Source organism: Ambystoma mexicanum, chromosome 1q (assembly GCF_040938575.1).
Source record: "Ambystoma mexicanum isolate Mex_15411 chromosome 1q, UKY_AmexF1_1, whole genome shotgun sequence".
In the NCBI taxonomy this organism is placed as follows: Eukaryota; Metazoa; Chordata; class Amphibia; order Caudata; family Ambystomatidae; genus Ambystoma; species Ambystoma mexicanum.
This window is the reverse complement of record NC_090922.1, coordinates 1,189,219,749-1,189,239,872: the sequence shown is the minus strand read 5'-3', so window position 1 is coordinate 1,189,239,872 and position 20,124 is coordinate 1,189,219,749. Positions and strand designations below refer to the sequence as shown.

General features: G+C 39.8%; 1 protein-coding gene across 1 annotated transcript in view; it reads left to right on the top strand.

Moving 5' to 3' along the window:
- The window catches only part of LRRC7 (leucine rich repeat containing 7), a 3,010,809-nt gene extending 2,993,303 nt beyond the window's left edge, over positions 1 to 17,506 (top strand). Inside the window, exon 29 of the mRNA XM_069641926.1 lies at positions 16,769 to 17,506. Coding sequence (XP_069498027.1) covers positions 16,769 to 16,876 — 108 coding nt within the window. The 3' untranslated portion in view covers positions 16,877 to 17,506. The remainder of the gene's footprint in view (positions 1 to 16,768) is intronic.
- Positions 17,507 to 20,124: the final 2,618 nt, after the last annotated feature.

Genomic DNA, 20,124 nt, shown 5'->3' with positions numbered 1-20,124 from the left:
ACAGGTGTTTCCAGGCGTAACAAGACAAGAGTGGGGTGGGGATGGCATGGGACATCATGGGAATAACAACAAAGGAACGTTTATATTGGTCTTGTGACAATCCTACCGTGCAGTGCATGCCGAGGTGATAAGTGCAAGGGGGACGAGGGGTAGAGAGAGAAGTACAGTAGTGGGGTACCCCAATGGAAGGGGCGGGCAAGTGCTGGTTGTGCCGAGGCAGCAAGTGCTATTTGGGCCAAGGCGGCAAGTGCCAAGGGAAAGAGGGGGAGAAGTGGACAGAAGGACTAAGTTGGGATAGTCTAGGAAAGGGAACCCAAGGACAAGTGCCGGAAGAGGATTTTGGGTGGTGGGGGATCTGGTAAGGGTTGGTCTGGCCCTTACATTATATTTCCCACTAAATGTGTAAATGTAATGGTCTCGACCAACATTTTCATGGCCCTCCTTATCACGTTCACGGACACTGGCCGGGGAATGCATACTTGTGCAGAGCTTCCATTCGTGTAATTCAAGTCACACTAATAAACGTTCATAACCAACTAACTCTGTCTCTGTTTTCGATGGTCCAAATGACCCTGAATTGGTCGGAATGGAGAAATGGTCCACTGTGCAAATGAAAATAGCAGAGTACTGCAGAGTTCAGTTGGAGGCAGTGGGCCCCTTGGTGTTGGCGTGTGTTTCCTGGAGGACTCCTAATACTGCTACACCAGTAGCCTGAAAAAGACTCTCTCGGCACGGAGCACTGTAGAGTTCAGTTAGAGGCAGTTGGAGGCATGGAGTAACCTCAGCTGCCTGAAAGCGGGTGCTAGTACATCCATTATGACAGTGCCATCAGATGCCTGACGGATTGTTCCTTGAATCTTATTTGCTCTTATTTTTAGTGGAGACCACCACACAAACAGGTACGGAACTACCACCACAGGCATATCCTTCACTCGAGAGAAACCCACTCTGGATTACATGCTCAACATACCCAGCCAACTTTAGTAAGTCACCCAAACTTCCAAATTCTGTGCTGTCTAGCCTTGCTATATGTCTTGTCACAGTCTACCGTGCTACAACCTAAGGAGTGTATCCCTTATTTAGGCGAACTTCGAGAAAGGGACAGAGCAGTCCAATGCAGAGACAATGGCAGGTGGTAGCCATACAAGACATGGGAGTGATCATACTGAAATGGAGAGTACGCTGGCTGTGACCGCAGAGGTGGCAGTAACTCTCCACGTACCTTTGTTCATGCACCTCTCCATTCTCTCCCTCTATATCCCACCCAACCGATACAATTGAGTCCAAGGCTTTTGAGCAACTTACACACAACAAAAAAAAGGGGGTCCTTCACTGATTTCCCATTTGAACAATTAATTTTAAGCAATTTACACCATCTGTAACGTGTCAAAGCATGGATGTGAATGTTGGTATCGGGAAATTGTGTGAAAAGACTAGACACCGTACAGATGAGAAAATTATAAAATTCTTAGCCAGAGCCTGCCCTTATTGGGCCCCAAAAAGCACAACGGTCAGAGCATTACAGTACCGTCTCCAAATACTTTATCCAATTTAAACTTGGCTTCTCCATTGACACAGCCACTACAACAAGAAAGCACATCAATTCACAATCATGGCAACGTCAAGGTAGCAGATGAGGGGCCATGCATTATCGTGCATGAGTTATACAACATTTCACCCAGTCCATCTGACCCTACCCGGTCTATTGATTTGTGTATAGACACAAAGCTAATGGCAGACATTAAGGAGCATAGAATTAAGGTAACATTTCCAAAATGACTTGTTCTTGGAATTCTGTGAGTCAATGGAAAGAGAGCACACTTACAAACCAGCCCAGCATAGGCTCAATACTCCTGGATATCCACTCAGATGGGATGACTTGAATCCAATACCTCTGATGTCTATCGAACAGAAATCTCCTTTGGCCCACACACCCACTGATCTCAGCTCTATCTGAGCCTTGCGTTTGGTGTTATTGTCTCTGGTACGGCTCCACAACAGTATTCTCTATGAAACCAAAAAACACGGAGTATATGTGTACCAAATATACATCGTATGGACCGTCTAGAAAAATTACTCCTTGAATCTAAGACACAAAGAAGGAGAAAAGGAAAGTTGGTTACACCAATGGAAAGAATTCATGTTACTCTAATGTAGGCAACCAGGAGAGTCACAACTTATCCTCTAGTTTTGAGACTGACCAGGCCTCAGAAGAACAAACTGATTTCGAAAAAGAATGTGTACAATGGATGGAAAGCTGTAGATTGACCCAAACAGGCTCAGATGCTCTACACACTTCTAGTGACAATGAACTGGCTGAGGAAAAATATGTGGAGGCTTCTCAACTCAATCCAATAACACTGTATAATTCTCTTCCTCCCACGCCTAAGTGGAAAAAACTGAGGGGAAAAAAGGCAACAAATCAAGGAAATGCCTGAATTTGCTCAATTTAGAAGGGAATGACCAAATGATAATCCCTGGAGAATTGAATCTTCAAAATCCAGCAAAGCCACAAAATCTTTTTTTTTCTAAAAACACAAGTGTTCTTTTCCAGCCCCATCTATTGTTTGTCAAAAAGAACTGCAATGCCGACCAAAAAAGAAACCACTCTTACTTCGTTCCCCGGGGGGGAAGATGGCGGCCTCCAGCCATGAGTCGGCTCGGAACGGGAGAATTACTGCTGGTAATGCCCCCGTTCTGACCCTCCAAATTGGCTGAGAGCCTGTGACACCCCCAGACCTCCTGCCGGGTACTAATATGTTTTTATTCTGCAAGAGGTCTGGCTTACGGATATGCCGTCATTTGATGGATACACAATTATACTGAACAGAGCTGCAAAGGTTATTATGGGCCGTCCTTACGGAGGCTTACGATTCAGATTTAATAATGCATACTGTTCTTAGGTGCATGAATGGCCCACACAGTGCAACGGTATTGTAGCCGCACGTATGCCATGTATAGGTGATCTAATCCTGTTCATAAATGTATATTGAAACCCAATCAGAACTTCAGAACATTTGCTACTTACACAGGTCAAACCGGGTGATCCTAGAAGGTCATCTTAATTGTTTCTGAATGGAAGACCACGGTTTTGTAGCTTCAAACCCTCATTCTATCCAAAGAGGGAAGGGATGGTCTGATTTAATGACGACATAGGATCTTTGTAGAGCAAATGGTAATATTAAAGGAGAAAATCCCAGCAAACCAACATGGCATAGGGGTCTAGTTACAGTACAATCGACTATATTTTTCTCCTGCATGAACTCTTTAACAGATCTTGTACACTATTCATTCAAACAAATGAAAGTAGCGCTCATGACCCTCAATATGCCTAAACAATGTTCTAGTGTAGTTCACTTTCTGAATAATACTCATTCTGGAAGCAAACGCCACTGGTCCTCTCGTCTATGTGAGAGATTCAATAGGAAACTCTTTGTAGTCCTAGAAAAATTCAATATAGAGTTGACTATAGAGAACTATAATGAGCTAATTACGAAACATATGCATGACCTAAATTCTAAAATAACATTAACAAAAGTCAATGGGCCTCATTACGAGTATGCCGGAGTTGTAAAAAAGTGGCAGCAATGGAATTACTGCCACCTTATCAACTACGCCAAACTCAGTTTGGCTTTGGAGTGGAGCATCATGCTGCAGATAAATCCTCCAACTTTCCACCAAAAATAAAATCAGTGAAATTACCGCCAGTGGTAATTCCGCCAAAATCTCGATGGAGTCTTATGGACTCCAGAAAATGAGAACTAAAACCACCTACCACAATTTGTATTCTGGTGGTAAATTTGCCTGGACCAAGGACCAAGTAGTGGTAACAGTGATTCTGATTGATGGTATGCCTGCAGATTTACCACTGCAATACCACCAAACTTATAATGAGGGCCAATATGTCTAAACTTGCTAAGACACTTATTTGACCATACAGTACAACTTGGGGAAAATATTTTAAGAAATACGCATTCTTGAGAGAATCTAGAGCAATAAACATACAGAGTTCACTACGGGTAAAGGCTCATTATTGAGGCAATATAAAAACTGGATAAAGATTCATAAGATGGAAATGCATACTGGAGATGTTGAATCTATGATCAATGCTCTTATTTGTAAACATTCTAAAAGCTTTTGGTCCTTAATAAATAACACAGACCGATCTCAATTGTCAGCCCAACTTAAGCCAATTTTAGAAGACGTTGAGGGCATGTTATATTCAGTGAAATGTAACTGCAAATCAGGCGCCAATATAACATTTGACATAAAAAAGCTCCGATACTGGCAGCAATGCTTTCAATCCCATGAGTTAGAGCTACTTATTTCTAAGGCCAAGACATCAAGAGCCATAGTCGCTGATGGGCCAAGTAATCTCTCTTTAAAAGCAAATCTCTCCCTATGGTCTATCTTCCTGAGCAGTATCTTTTTTCATAGTAAACCCAACCACTACCTTCCCAAAACGTGGCAACAAAGCTTTCTAGTTCCCATTCATAAGAAGGGGCCCAGAGAAAATCTGGAGAACTATCGCCAATAGCTCTGCTTGATTCCAGAAGCAAGATCTTTGCCTCAATTGTCCTTAGGGACATGGAAAAGTGGGCTTCAGATCGTAACATCAGTTCAAAATTTCAGACAGGCTTCAGAAAGGGAATATTGTGAACCGTCTTCAGCGTAGAGCACTAGCTAACCCGCTATATATGGCCTTTGAAGACTTTTCAGCAGCATGTGATTGTGTCGAAAGAACACACCTTTGGAGTTAACCTTTTAAATGGGATATTCCAGAAGGTCTACTAAATATATACATTTTACTGCACACAGATACGACTTTGCAAGTGCCCCTTAATATGGCTGGCAATTGTACAAAGGAAATGACAACATCATTAGGGCTTAGACAGGGATGGGTATTAGCACCTTGCCTTTTTAATTTATATTTAGCAGGCATGTTCCGTAAATTAAACACTTCCAGGTCTTTTCCTCCTAGAATAGGGCAGCTAAGATTGTTGACCGTTGCATATGATATCATACTCTTTGATTCAAACCCTGTTGGCCTGACTCTTATTATGGTTAGATTGGAGAATTATATATGAGAAATTGTCCTTACAATTAATGCTAAAAATTAGCAGGTATGGTCTGTTGGCATGACAAGAAAGTCAATAAGTGTACATGGCAGCTACATGGAAGCCACTTGGAAACATCCAACTATATGGTCTATTTGGAGTTCCACCTTTATTCTAAGAGCAGACCACAGAAAATCTTAGCTAGGCTAAAACTTAAACGCAAAAATTACGCAAATTTTACAGCCTTGAAGGCAACCTTCGGCGAGTTAGACAGATTTTTAGTTTTTATGTGCTGATTGGTACTGGGGGCTGTGGTCTATGGTATTAGCACTGCGGCTGCCCAGTGTTGATAGCTACTTAATCAAAACAATAGAAACGCCTTATAGTGCCCCGCGCCCTTAATTGTGAAAAGATGAAAAAAGTTCAAAGTAAAGCCACTTGTTGTTTCAATTTTGTAACTGCAAAGATTGTAGAGCAAAGTAGATAACTCATTAATTTCACAAAAAAATTTTTTTAACAAAAATAGATGCCTTGTTGGTTTCACAAGTTTACAGACAGCAATGTTGTAGGTTAGTCCACCGATTTCAAAAAATAGGAAACAGCTTGTTGGTAAGTGCTTGTTCTGTAGTTGGATCACTGATCTAAAGGTTGTTGCTCCAATTTGTTTTTGGAGTTTTGGGTTGTCGAATTACACATTGTTACATTTGGGTGAATTGTAACAAATTAAAGGTTTTAAGAACGTGCCTTCAATATATGTTGCTTCACATATATTATCATTAAAGGTTGATTAAAGTTCTTTGTTGAAGCCCTCTTTGTTAAAACCCTCGACATGTGTTTCTCTAGATTAGGTGGTCTGGTTCCTCAGGAGGATTTTTGTTTAGAAGGCGTAGATAGCGATAGCTGTAAAGAAATTACAGTGTTTAAGTCCTAAGATTTAGTGGTAGTTCAAAAAAATATAGAGGGGGGAGGGAAGAGGCAATAAGAGACACATTGGGTGTCTCAATGGTCTCAATGTTTTGGTTACAGTAAATGGTACTTACTATTCTGATGTGTTCACAGGATGGCAAATACTAAGTGGTCCGGGTGGCCCTTGTATCATGGATATTTGCTGTTGGCCAGATGCAAGGTGTGCTGTAGTATATACGGACTCAGTTCTTAGTAGTTTGTCCTCATAGAGTGATCTGGGGATACAAAGTTTAAGACAACTATCAGGTGATAATTAGATACAGACCAGTTGTGTTTTCTACAGTGTATGGCTAAAATGGGGTTAACATGGTCATGGGGTTGGTGATGAGCCACAGTGTGTGGTCTTACCTGAGTGTAGAAAGTTCTAGTCCATGCTGAGTGTTGGTCCAACTCTGGCTTGTTAGCCTTGCTGTGTGCGTGGCTGATGTGGCCTGGCTGCTTGTGTAGATTGGCCTGCTGATTGTGCCTCGGCGGCACGGATTCGCAATGACGCAATGATGTGATCGCACATGCGGCACCACGTGGTGACGTGATCACGCACGCGGCACTCGATGACGTCATAACGTTCGACTCCATTTTGTATTTTGGACAGAAGCCCGCGTCAGTAAAGGGCGCGAGATTCTGACTGTTGGCTGTGTTGCGCGAGTCATTCTTCAACTACCTTTAGCTACCTTTGTGCTACCTCTGTGCTTTTCGGCTCTGCAGTCTCTGGAGAGACACCCGCTTGAGCCGGCTCATTGATACAGCACAGACGTTATCGCGCTGTTTTCATTCATCAACTTTCAATTAGAGGAGTGCAGGCAATGTTGTCTTAAACGCTGCAGCCACGCCCAACCCGGAAGAAAGGGCTATTTAATTGACATACTCTCGCCCTTGTGGCGTGACGCCTGCATCAGTAAAGGGCGTGAGATTCTGACGGTGGCTGTTTGCTGTGCGCTGTACGTGGACGGCATTTTCAATAACTCCCTTCTGAGGAACTTCTATTTAGCCAGTCCTGGTCCCAGTTTGTCTAGAAGTCTGAGCGCTTCCCTTGAGGAGCTGCTGCTACTGTTACATTACGTGGTGTGTTCGCAGCTTTGTTTCTTCGTCTGTACAGTCCGTCGCAGGCTGCGGCGAGTGAGTTATGGCGGACTCTCTCAAACCCGTCCCCAGACTCGAAATAAAACTCTCCAGCAACGGCGTATGTTAAATCCCTGGACTGCAGCTAAGAAGTTGAGCTCAAATCACGGAAAGGTAAGCAAACAGGTCGTGGGTTTGCCGATGTTAAAACCTGATATGCCAGTGGTGGCGGCTGTGGCGGTGCTTGACTGTTCGGATTCAATGTCACATGCAAAGTCGGCGTCCCTGTATGGGATGCTCTCAAACTCCCCTGGCAGCAAAAACGTGAGTCAAAATGCTATTTTGATCCCGGACGACTTTGCCTCAACAGTGCAGCCAAAAACAGCCCTTTTGTCCTTAACAAACTTGGAACCGGTCTCAATGCCTAAAGTGCGGAAATTGATTATTAGCCCCGACGATTCGTGATCAAGGAGCAATGTTGACAAATTTGAACACAAAAATGGAGCAAATTGACAAGTTCAATCTTTTCCTAAAGGAAAAACTGCAACGTGAGGCCGACCTTACAGTGCAGTGGCAGCAAAGGCTCTCTGACTTGGCCGCTCGCCATCGTTACCAAAATGAGAACCTATCAGAAGGTTTACCTGAAGCCGTCAAATGGATGTGCAAAAACATCAATCCTGTGCCTGGTGTAAGCGCAGAAATGTGTGCAAGAAATGTCGACACAGAAGGACCTAAACTGGCTCAAGCAGCTCTTAAAACGGTCTCAAATTTAAATATGCAAAACCAAGAGGCTTCACATCATGCAGGGTCGACTGATTTGGATCCAACCACAGAAGTTAGCGATCTAGTCGACCGGGGGTGTCCTCTCAAAGCAAGTCTTGGCAGAAAATTAAAAGCGGAGATAGAAAAACTATACATGCAAAAAATGGATGCCCTGTCACCAAAGTGCACATTCAAGAGCGATCAAGTATTCCTGAGACACATTTTTCGTCGTATGGCATTTTTACTGGTGCAGCAAAGTCCGTCATTCCTGCAGCGAACATAAACACTTCGGTGGTGACAAAAGAAACCGCAAGTAAAGTCTGCACACGAAAAACAGCAAAGAAAGGAGAAATGTCAGGAAATACCAAGGTCAAGAAATGTATTAGAAACTTATCTTCACCTCCAAGACTCAGCCTATTCAAACGAGACTTTAGCAAAAAAGCGAAATGTCCAGAAGTGGCCACAAAAAAAGCCCCTGCGTCTCATACTGGCAAAGCCAAGTCAAAGCCTGCACAAAAACGAAGAAGAATAATTTCCGATGGGGAGACATCTGTTACAATGTCCGCATCCACTTCAATAAATGTATGTGATCCATGCACTTACATGATCCATGATGATCAAGAAAGTACTCTCAATGCATCTACTGCTCCTAATTCTCAAGAATTTCCTATGAGGAGGGCAAATGGTCAGATAGCCAATGAAGCGACGCAGGACATCCCGAAGTAAATGGCTGAGCGAGCCCAAAGAAATACTGCCGGGGCAGAAATGCCGACCCAATTCCAGTTGATCAACACCTAAATCCGAAATTCACGTTGAATCAACGATATCAACGTGTACATTTCAAATCTAGGGTTCATGAGACCAAAACTATTAAAAGTGTGCCTCAATGTCGTAAAATACGCTTGCAAAACATCCAAAGTGATGACAATGATGTCAGTCTAAATCGAACAAACGTAATGAAACTGTTCAAGTGCATTCCCTTGCTCCATACGATTGAATCAGATGACATAAAGATTGTTGAATATGCCACTGAGATGTCTTCAGATCAAGTGCTTCTGCATATTGAATCTGCCTGAGTACAGAGTACTTTACTAAGAGCTCGTGATGATCTGCTATTTTTTGGCTTCGAGATCTTGGTGGAACCTGATAGTGAAAGTTTGCCGTTACCAGAAAAGGCAGCAGAGGCAAAAGAAAACCAATTGGTGCAGGTCGATTCAGCAGTTTTACAGAAAACTATGAGTAACACGCAAAAGCCAAGGAAAGAACGGAATCTTCATAGTTTAGCATCAGACAAAAAAGCAAATTCAAACAGGTTTTGCGCTAAACACAAGCCATAACAAGAGGTCCATGAATGCCAACACACCTTTCTATCTTGGAACACACGCAGATTCAAACACTTATTTAATGATTTTGAGGTTTCTCTGGAAAATGTGTTTGCAATCTGTTTACAGGAAACATGGCTACGTGAAGTTCCGATGTGAGACAGTTTTACATCTCTGTTAAATCCGGCTGAAAAAAATGCTAAAGACCGTCCACTTTCAGGTCTACTAACAATGGTAAGAATTTCTCAAAGATGGTCGGCTCCAGTCTCAGTGAATCCAAATCCGTTTGTGCATGGCACAATTATTCATACCATGGAAGAAAGCATTTATTCTCGGAAATATCTTTTCATCATTAATAGATACTGGAATCCTGCAAAAATTAGAACTAAAGCTTTCGTAAATACTGTCACTCATCTAATTGACAAAACAATGCTGGCCTATAATAACTTGTCAGTCATCTGCTGCAGAGACGTAAATTGTACCTGGTTCCAGTATGATCAAAATTTGCAGTCATATAAGCGCTTGCCTGTGGATGGTATAGATGTTAGAAGTCAGACATGGCAAAATGCCATGAGTACACGTGACCTCTCAATGCTAAATGGAACTGCAAAAGGGGATGTCCCAGCACAACCGACGTGACATTGTGAAAAGTCTCATAGTATTCTTGATTATATATGGGTCTCAAGAAACTTTGAGTCAAATGTCATAGACCTGCACTGCAAATTCAAGCGATGAAATATAGTGACCATAATCTGCTGAAAGTTTGTTGCCTGATGGACTCGATGCCTTTTGCTGCCTCATATAAGAGGTCCGTGGAAGTCAATTCTGGGGAAACTGTCTCAGAATGAATGGAAAACAGATCCAAAGCCTTAGTAGTAGGCATATGGATATTCCTGCCATACATGGAATCGATTATATTCCACTGTTGACCGATTACATCTTTGATGTAAAGCAGACTACGCTTTATGGGCGGTGCCACAAACATCTATATAGCAAAGTTATGCATGAAGCAAAAAAGGCCATGTGGAAAGATCTGAGAGCCATAAAAAAATATCTGCCCAGAAAAGATGTGCATGATGCAGTAAGGACCCGAAGAGCTCTTCATCAAAATTGGGCATAATCACACGCCATCATTGTTGATCAAGATCGTGCCGGACTAATGATGAACTTAATAGTGACAAAAAACTCACGAGAAATTTGGTGGATCTTGAACATGGACCATACCAAATGTACACCTATACCCACAAATACAATCTCAGGTGATGAATGGGCAACGCATTTTTCTATGGTCTTCAAGAAACCTTCCATTGAGCCAGTGACAAAGATCGGTTTAGCAGAGACTCATTGGGCCGTTGAAATGTCGCATGAGGAGATTATAAGAGCCATTAAGGCACTAAAAAATTCATGTGCCGCAGGGCCCGATCTGATCTCAAATGTGTCGCTCAAAAATGATGCGAACGACTTGGCCCCTTCATTGGAAAGCTGTTTTCAAACATTGCAACGTCTAAACAACTGCCAGAATCATGGACCACTGCAGTTGTGGTTCCCATCTATAAGAAGGCCAATTGGGATGATCCTAACAACTATCGCCCAATTGCCCTTCTCGACACTATTGGTAAGATCTATGGATCAAATTTGCAAGAAAAACTCGCAAATGGGCTGAGGTGTCCCTGATCACGGACATACGCCAAACCGGCTTCAGGAAAGGTGTTGGGGTTGATGTCAATTTGTTAATTCTTACCATTTTGAAATTGGAAACTATAAAAACAAACAGCATAATTCATTTTGCATTTATTGACAGGAAGCAGGCATTTGACAGTGTAAATTGAGGACTCCTTTGGGCGAAACTGTCAAAGTGGCGATGCCTGGCAAACATTCTTTACCCCATAATGGCACTTCATGACCAAACATCGATTCGGGTGAGACTCAATAACTGTGGTGACCTATCAGAGATCATTCCGACGTTAAAGGGTGTCAAACAAGGTTCCCCTCTCATTGCTGAGCTTTTCAAATTGTTTCTGGTGGACCTGCCTAAACATCTGGAACGAGTCCACTGTTTTTCGCCGATGATAAACCGGATACCGCTCAAATGTATCATCTATGCTGATGACTTGGTGCTATTAGACAGAACACAAATAGGACTTCAGCGTTTGCTTACTAGCCTGTATGAATACATGGTCATTAACAAGCTTATGATAAATACATCAAACACAAACATTGTGTCAATTGGCAACCTAAATAACAACAAGAACAAATCATTTAGGTGGTCTGTGGCTGGAGAATGCCTTGCTTCCGTCAACACCATAAGATATCTAGGAATACAATTTAATAATTCCATCTGTGAACATCACTGGGTTATAGAATTAAAATTGAAGATGATGAAGCTTGCCCTTCAAGGAGCAAAGATTAACAAAAATGATGGGATTTTTTCAATAGAACCTGTTCTCAGATTCTACCTGCAAAATGTTGTGCCGGTAATTGTCTTTGGTGCAGAAGTGGGGTGGAATTTCAGTGAGCAAATATGGCATATGTTGGAAGGGCGCTTTTGGTGTTTGTTAAAAATGCCACATTCCGTATCCATGACGTTACTGAAACATGAATGTTCAATAAACTCGCTGCATAGTAGAGTTGTGTGGAATTCTGTCCCGTCAATGCAAAAGATGTCTCTTGAATCACCAACTCTGGCGTACCAAATATTTAGTAATGAGTTTGACCCAAATAGTCGAAATCTACTAAACTCATGGTTTTGCAGACTATTGTCATTTTTGTCTGCAGCAGATATCAACAACCAAGAAATATTAAACCGGCCACAATGTGCCAAGAACAAATTTGAGTCTTGGGCCTGGATCATAAACCAAGAAAAACGAAAAAAGATGCGATCAGTAAACTTTGTAGGCTGCGAACAGGAAAAACTAAATGTGCAGCCCGTTATCTACTCCATTGCCCATCTCGTCATCACCGAGAACAATTTCTCAGGTTTCGGACAAATACACTAAGAACAAAAGAAAATCTCTGGCAAAGAAAGGATAAAGCAATAAATGATAATCTTTGCCGATTTTGTGGACTAGCCATCGAATCTTTAAAACATTTGTTAATTGAGTGCAAACAGATAGTAAAGCAACACATGTTACATCTTGGAAATGTTGCACCCATAGACGATGATATGAACGTGTGGTGGACCAGGAGCATTTCTGGGAACAACATAAAACTTGTCTGTGGGATTGTAAATTATATGGACATGCTACTGAAAGCTGATACTTAGTGAAATTGCTTGGCATTAGGGTGCTGTAAACCTGTGCACTTTGGAATGGTTGATTGATTGCGATATGAATGGATGCAGTGAAATGTGAACCAACAATATTAAGGAAATTGAGAGTGAATGTTTAGAATTTTTCTTTGCTTTTTCTTCTTTTTTAAGGATGTGAAAGGAATTTGAAACAAAAGTTTGATCCTTGTGTTTAAACTGTAGTGTTTTTTCAAATTAAAAAAAAAGAAGAAGAAATGGTGGTTTTTGCTGGTACGTGTATCTTCCTTATTTTTAGGAGATACATGTTTAAAAAGAAAAAATAATAATTATGGAGTGTGTGTTCCCAGAGACACTGTAGGTAAGGAGGAGAATTATAGCAGGTAATACTTCTAGATAAATCCTGGAGCAATACATTTTGAAGTGGTTCACTGTGTGGTGTTTAAGTGAACAGAGTGACTAGGTAAGTGCTCTTGGTATATAGGCACATTGGTCTGATTTAAATGTACATCTATAGGGCATCTTAAGGTTTAGTATAAATAGGTTAATAGTGTAACGTGAATTTAAATTAAATAGAACATTGAGGGCATAATATGCATGAATAAATACAGTGTTCAATAGAAATATGTTGGTATTAAAACTACAGTTTTGGAACAAAAATACATATAGTTTAAATGTATATTGATTACAGGTTCAAATGAAATGAGATAGTTCATTGTCGGAAGTCTGTCAGGCATATCCATTTTGCTTCACATTGACGCAGTATCTTTTCTCGATTGCCACCTCTTGCCGGTTTGGATATTTTTTCACTCCCAAAGAAAGAAACGTCCTTTATGTCATACGCAGCATGGTGTTGAAAAAAGTGGTTGGCGAGTGGGTATCTTGTGTCCTTGTTTCTCAATGTTCTTAAATGTTCGACTATTTGTGTTCTCAAATTTCTGATTGTGCTACCTATGTATAGTTTCAGGCATGTGCATACTATTCCATAGACCACAAAAGTTGAATTGCAGTTAATGAAATCTTGGATGTGATGTTCATTTCCATTGGGTAGCATTATGGTGGTTTTAGAATTGACTGAATGGTTGCATACTGCACAGGATCCACGTTTGTAGCTGCCTTTTAGTTTGGGCGTATTCCAAAGTTGTATTAGTCCTTTTGAGTCTTTTTTTAGGTTGAAAATGAGAGGGACATAATATGTTTTTGAGTTTCCTTGCTCTGTGATACGCAATATTTGGGTGATCAGGCAAATAAGGTCTAAGATCTTCATCTGATGTAAGTATTGACCAGTGTTTTAGTAGACTTTTTCGAACAATGGATGCTTCAGAGTTGAATGTTGTGATGAATCTGATATCCTGATGCTTTGTTGTTTTGATCAAGGGTTTGTTTTGTAGTAACTCATTTCTAGATCTGAGTTGTGTTTTTTGGTATGCTTTATTGAGGCTTGAATTGTGGTAACCTCTGTCACGGAATTTCTGTTTGGCTTGGGTCACATGTTTTTCGAATTCCTCAGTAGTTGTGCAGTTCCTTTTAATTCTAAGGAATTCCCCATAGGGGATATTTGTTATGGTGTGATGTGAATGGTTGCTTGTAGCATAGAGTGTACTGTTGCCTGCCATTGGTTTAACATAGAGTGTGGTCTGTATGATATTATGTGCAACATATAGTTCAAGGTCTAGGAATTTGATCCTCTGTGTGCTTTCTTGTATGGTGAGCTTGAGGTTGTAGGAGTTATTGTTGAGGTACTGGTGGTATTCCCTTAGTTGTCTTGATGTGCCATTCCAAATCAACAGGATGTCGTCGATATATTGACCCCAAAATATGATGTTATTATTGTGCGTGAAGGGTGTTGCCATGCATGCTGTAACTCATAGTGACCCATGTAGAGGTTTGCATATAACGGTGCGAATTTGGCCCCCATCGCTGTTCCTTGTTTCTGTTTATAGATCTTGGAGTTGAAGAGGAAGACATTGTTGTTTAGTACAAAGTTGAGCATCTCTAAGATCATTGCGTTTTGTCAGTAGTAGGAAATGGAGTGGGTTTTCAAAATATATTCGGTGGTCTCGATACCCTTGTTATATAGTATGCTGGTATACAGTGAAAAAACATCTAGAGTGACCAGTTTGAAGTTGTCTTCCCAATGTACTGGTATAAGTTGTTGGATGATGTGTTTGGTGGCTTGTATATAGTAGGATAAGCTAGCCGCTAAGGGTTGAAGGTGTTTGTCGATGAATTCTGAAATTGGTTCTGTAAGAGAACCTATGCCATTAATGATTGGTCTTGTTGGTGGCAGGTCCAAGTACGGCTTATGGATTTTTGGTATAAAGTTTGCTGTTGCTGTGATGGGGTAATTGGGTGTCATATAGTTCCATTCATCATCTGTCAATAGTCCTTGTTCATGCCAGTAGTTGTTCATTTGTTTCCATTCTGTGTCTTGAAGGTGAATGTTAGCCATTTTGATGTAGTCCTTGGCAGTAAGTTGAATTATTTTTCCTCCCTTATCTACAGGTTTGAGGATAATTTCCTGGTTGTTTTTCAGTTCCTTTATGGCTTTCATTTCCAAAGGCGTCAAGTTATATCTGATCTTTTTGTACTGTTTTTGGTGCTCATTCAAATAGTGATGTCTAAGGTCATTGATGACAGGTTTTTGGAAAATATCTATTGAGGTTGTCATTGGGAGGTTGGGGTTAAATGTTAAATTTGGATTTAAGTTTGGTTTCAAGTGCCAGTCCAAGATCTAGATTCAGTTCTGATGCTAAAGTTTCTATGGATTTATCTTCAGAATCATCTTGTAGGCTCAACAGTGTAATGGTGTGTTCAGCCATTGTAGTTGTGAAGGTTGAAGGCGAAGGTGCTGCTTTTTTAGGTTTACAGATTTTGGTAGAGTAAAGTTTTTTCAATTTGAGTTTTTTGCAGAATTTGAAGAGATCCACATTTGTTTGAAAATAGTCCAATTTTCTTGATGGGCTAAAGGAGAGGCCTTTATTGAGTGCCTTGATTAAATGGGGGGAAAGGCTTAATCCTGTTAGGTTCATGACTATATTTTCCTTGTTTATTTGTTTTTCGACCTTGTGGAGACTCCTGGTCTTAAACGCATTCACCTGACTGCCCAGTTGAGAAAAATGTATGTTGAGTACTGTTCATTTACCATAAAACCACTGTTAAAATATTATTAGGGGGAAATTATTCCAACTTTATTATATGGTCTTGAAGTTTTAAATGTACCGCGTGACTTCTCCCTCGACAAACTGGAGGGTTACATATGAAAACGAACTTTACATCTCTCCCAGTGTTTTCCAGTAACCTTAACTAGAATTGAATTGGGCCTACAATCTCTAGATTCTATTGTACTTTAGAAGAGATTGGTGCTATTTTCTAAGCTCTTGAATCCGCCGCTCAATTCCCTACACGCCGATTTGAAAGTTGCCTATTCCACAGTTAAGATACCTCTTATAACTAACAATCATGTGTGAGGACAGCTTGGCAGGACAGGAAAATATATTTTCCAATCTTGAAGATCTTATTCCTAATCCAAATAAGGTCAAAGATAAAATCTCCTTATGGGATTGGTGTATATAACTTGATCATTTAATGAAATACAAGATATATGCACATTATAAATACATTAATAGAAGATGTAATACTCTACTTGACCCTTTCCCTAGACCACAGAATCTGAATGACTTTTTTGAGACTCCAACTCAACATATTATGCACACTGGATACAATGGGTCCTCGTAGATGTATTATTGCTCCTCTGTTTCTGTATACTCTGTAAAAATCAGGAGAAACTAGAACATGTGAAACATCTTATTCTTGAATGTGCTGAGTCCTAGGGATGAGTAATAGATGGTTGGGTAAATGTACTTGTAATGTCATCATAAATATCAATGAGAGCATGTGGAGTTGCCTTCTGCCTCCTGGCTGGAACACATAAGTCTAACATAATCATGTACATGTGATCAAGGAGATTTACCATACGTTGGGTGAAGCATTTATACAGGACATCTAGCTGTTTGTTTTAATTGCCTCCAAGAATCGTATGTATTTTATTATTCCTATTCAGTCAATTTTTCTTTTTTCTTCATACTTTTTTCCTTCTCTTTTCTTTTATGTAGTTCTATCTTTCTTCTTATGAAGAATGTATTTTCTTCTTTCGTAATGATGCATTTCATGTTTATTCTATAATTGATGTATGTTTGCTATTTTATAAATGTGTAAGGTTTTGTAAACAAAATCACAATAAACTAAAAGAAATAGCATATAAACCTTGTTGTATTTCCGATTTTACATCTCAGTTTGCAATACATTGATTTTCCAGATGTGTGCAATATTCATGTTACTGTTTTTGTCTGTTGCAGGCGAATGGACACAGTTTTGTACACATGGAGCATGAGAAGGCTGTTTCACTACTGAAAAGTTTCCATAACACAGTAGACTTAGTGATTCAACGTGAGCTTACTGTCTAAATATTTTTATAAATAGTGAATATAAGTCTAGAAAGATCTAATGTTCAAACAGAAATTTATACATATAAAGCAAACGTTGCCAATTGCTGGTCCAATGGCAAATATTAGTGCCAAATGTATGATAATATATGTTCTTATGATCATCTTTAAAAATATTCATTATATAAATATGATGTTCATGTGGTTATGTATCGGTTTTTATTGTCAGCCTGAGGCTGTACATTGGTGATTTTATTTTTATTAAATTGCTGTCTTCTCAAAGTGGAATTCATATGACTTCAGAGCACAGAAGCACACACAAGCTCTAGAGGAATGATACGTGCCATGAAAACACTGCCTCAAATTGTACATGCCTTTTATATTGCATCTACAACACAAAATGGAAATGTCATTCCTGTGAATCATATTTCTATTACAGGTCACATTTGACTAAACAGAAAGGATGCAGAAGACAATATTTTCTTAACACAAGACCTCCAATTGCAAATGAAAGTATATATTAGACTTATAACTATATCTTGTAGAATCCCTTTTGGATGGAAGACATTTTTTTTACATATGCCTTACTATTAAACACATCCAAACACATATATACATATTGGTATTTATGTAAACGCGCACACACATATATACATATATACATATATACCTCTACACTATATTGATAAATTGCATAAAGTTGTAATAATGTATTTACATATATTTACATACATGTATTGTTATGTATACATGCAGATATCAATATAAAGGTAGCATATATATATATGGATGTAATTATACATCTGTATCAGGCATATATGTGTGTGGGTGTGTACATGTGTGTATACATATATATGTATTTACATATATATGTGTGTATGCGCATACATGTATATCTAGTTTACAAACATCTAATATCATTTGGCAGATAACATGAATACCTGTAATGCAGGCAGAAACACTTTGAGATTGCTCGGATTCCCGGAATAAAGGCTAGTGGGAAAGCTCATTCTTTATTCCGAAATGAATGATATTTATGTGAAACCCTAACTTCATACTTTCATGTCAATGTTTGATTTTTTATATATATAATTGCATATGTTCATTCACTATTGTAAAGTATTTTATTCAATTGTCTAATTGGGAACGGCAGATTGGCGGGGCACACAGCTAACAATGGTGGCATGTACTGTTACCAGACTGAGTCGGCCCTTGCTGCACAGCCAGGTACTGCGAATATACACATTATATGATTTGAACAAGATTTTCTGGCCAGAAATAAAGGTCCAGCTGTCTCTGGGCCCTGAAATTAAACAGAAGTTAGATCTGTCACAATTGGGCTACTAAAAGGAATTGAATGGGGCATTATTTTTTATTATTTATCTATTTATTTATTTGTATATGGTTCAAAAACACCTTAACAAACAACACTAAATGAAATACATGATATACTTTCAGTTGGTCAATCAACATCTTTCAGTTTGTACGGGAATTAGCATACAATTCATCATGATATTTAGCATAAAATAGCTTATACAAATGATTTATAAAATACAGTAAACAATGTAAACAATATATAGTATAAAATTGTAAAATACAACTTAATACAATTAAAATGACAATTCTCTTACACTGGGGCACTGGTGTAATTAGGATTATCAGGCTCAGCAGATTTACTGCAAAGGGGATAGTAAATCATATAAGCATTATTCCGCAAAGCTTCCAGTTGTCCATTAATCACTGCCAAGTAACGAAAAGATGCCTGAACACAAAAATCGCACATACATTTATTTTTGTAGCTTGTCTTGATGAGTGATTTTCCAGTACTCTACAGAAATTGCGTTTGGATTTTAAAAAAGCGACAATCTTCTTTGTGTTGACAGAATATTTTTTGGGACGTTACAATGCAGCTCGGATTTCCATCACAGACAGTTGACATGTACATGAAATGTGACAAGGAATCTGCTGCACATGGTACATTTCCCCTCAAAAACGTGTTAATGTCTTGATCACTTCACTGCCATTTTATGAGACAATCAAGTGCAAATGCTCCTTTGGGAAGTTATTGCACTATTATACTAAACAAACCAGTGGGACTCATTACGAATTTGGTGGTAATTCAGCAGTAAATCCACCAACTTACCACCAAACCCGTTTATCATTACCACAACTTGGTCCTGTGGATTTACCACGGGATTACAGGTGGTGGTAGGGAAGTGTTCATCTCCATTTCTGGAGTCCTTAGTACTCCATGGGGATTTTTGGCGGAATTACAGGTAAATCCACCGATTTTTTTACCTTAGCGTGGCGGATTTACCATCAGCATGATGTTGGAAGAAAAACTTCTGCTTTAAGGTCAAACTTGTAGTTCAGCGGTGCGTTAAAACAGGCAGTAACTCCATTACCCACAAAAAAATAATGGCAACAGAATTACCACCCGTTTTATCCTGCACCACCGTACTTGTAATGTGGCCGATTCATGTTTTCTAAGGGAAACGTTTTGCCTTCACTCGTGTCCATCCTTCCTTCTGGGTGTTTTTGATTGAGTTCAGGTCTCATCTGGCCCTGGGGTGATTTCAGTCATTCATCAATTGCATGGTTTAGCCAATCAGATGCTCAGAATACAGTCCCTAACTACTGCAATAGCTCTCCCATAGAGCCTCTCTCACAGGCTATAAGAATGAGTTGAACAGTCTATTAGGATCCCAAGAGTTGAACAACCAATAAAGTTGCCTTGAATGCACTCCTGTACTACCGGTGCAGGTAATGAGCTGAAGCTCATTTGTGATAATTGGTTAGAGTACGGAAGAAAGAAAGCAGGTGATGGCCATGGCATACTCACATGTCCATAGCATATGCAATAATTTACTTATTGAATGTAATTTCTGAAGGCGCCACATGCGATGAGAGGCAAACATGAGGGTGATACATCAACAGGTAAACAAGGATGTTCGATGAGCAGACAAATAGGAGAACAGAATAACATTGAATAGACACAATAGAGTAATGACAGTCCATTCAGGGCCTAGATGACCCATGCTGGGTGGCAGACGTTCCCCGGTGTTCTTAGTGGTCAGGATGCGCCCGAGTGAGCGCATTAGTGGAGGAAAATTAACCCCACGTTTCTTTAAGCAGTTTCATCCTCACTACACATTCATTTAAATCGCTTGTGATTGTCTTTCTTGCTTTAGATCTGTGTAGGTTTTGTCCTTCCATAATACTGTACCAATAGGGATTTAACACTAATGTGTTTTGCTTTCAGAGCAGTT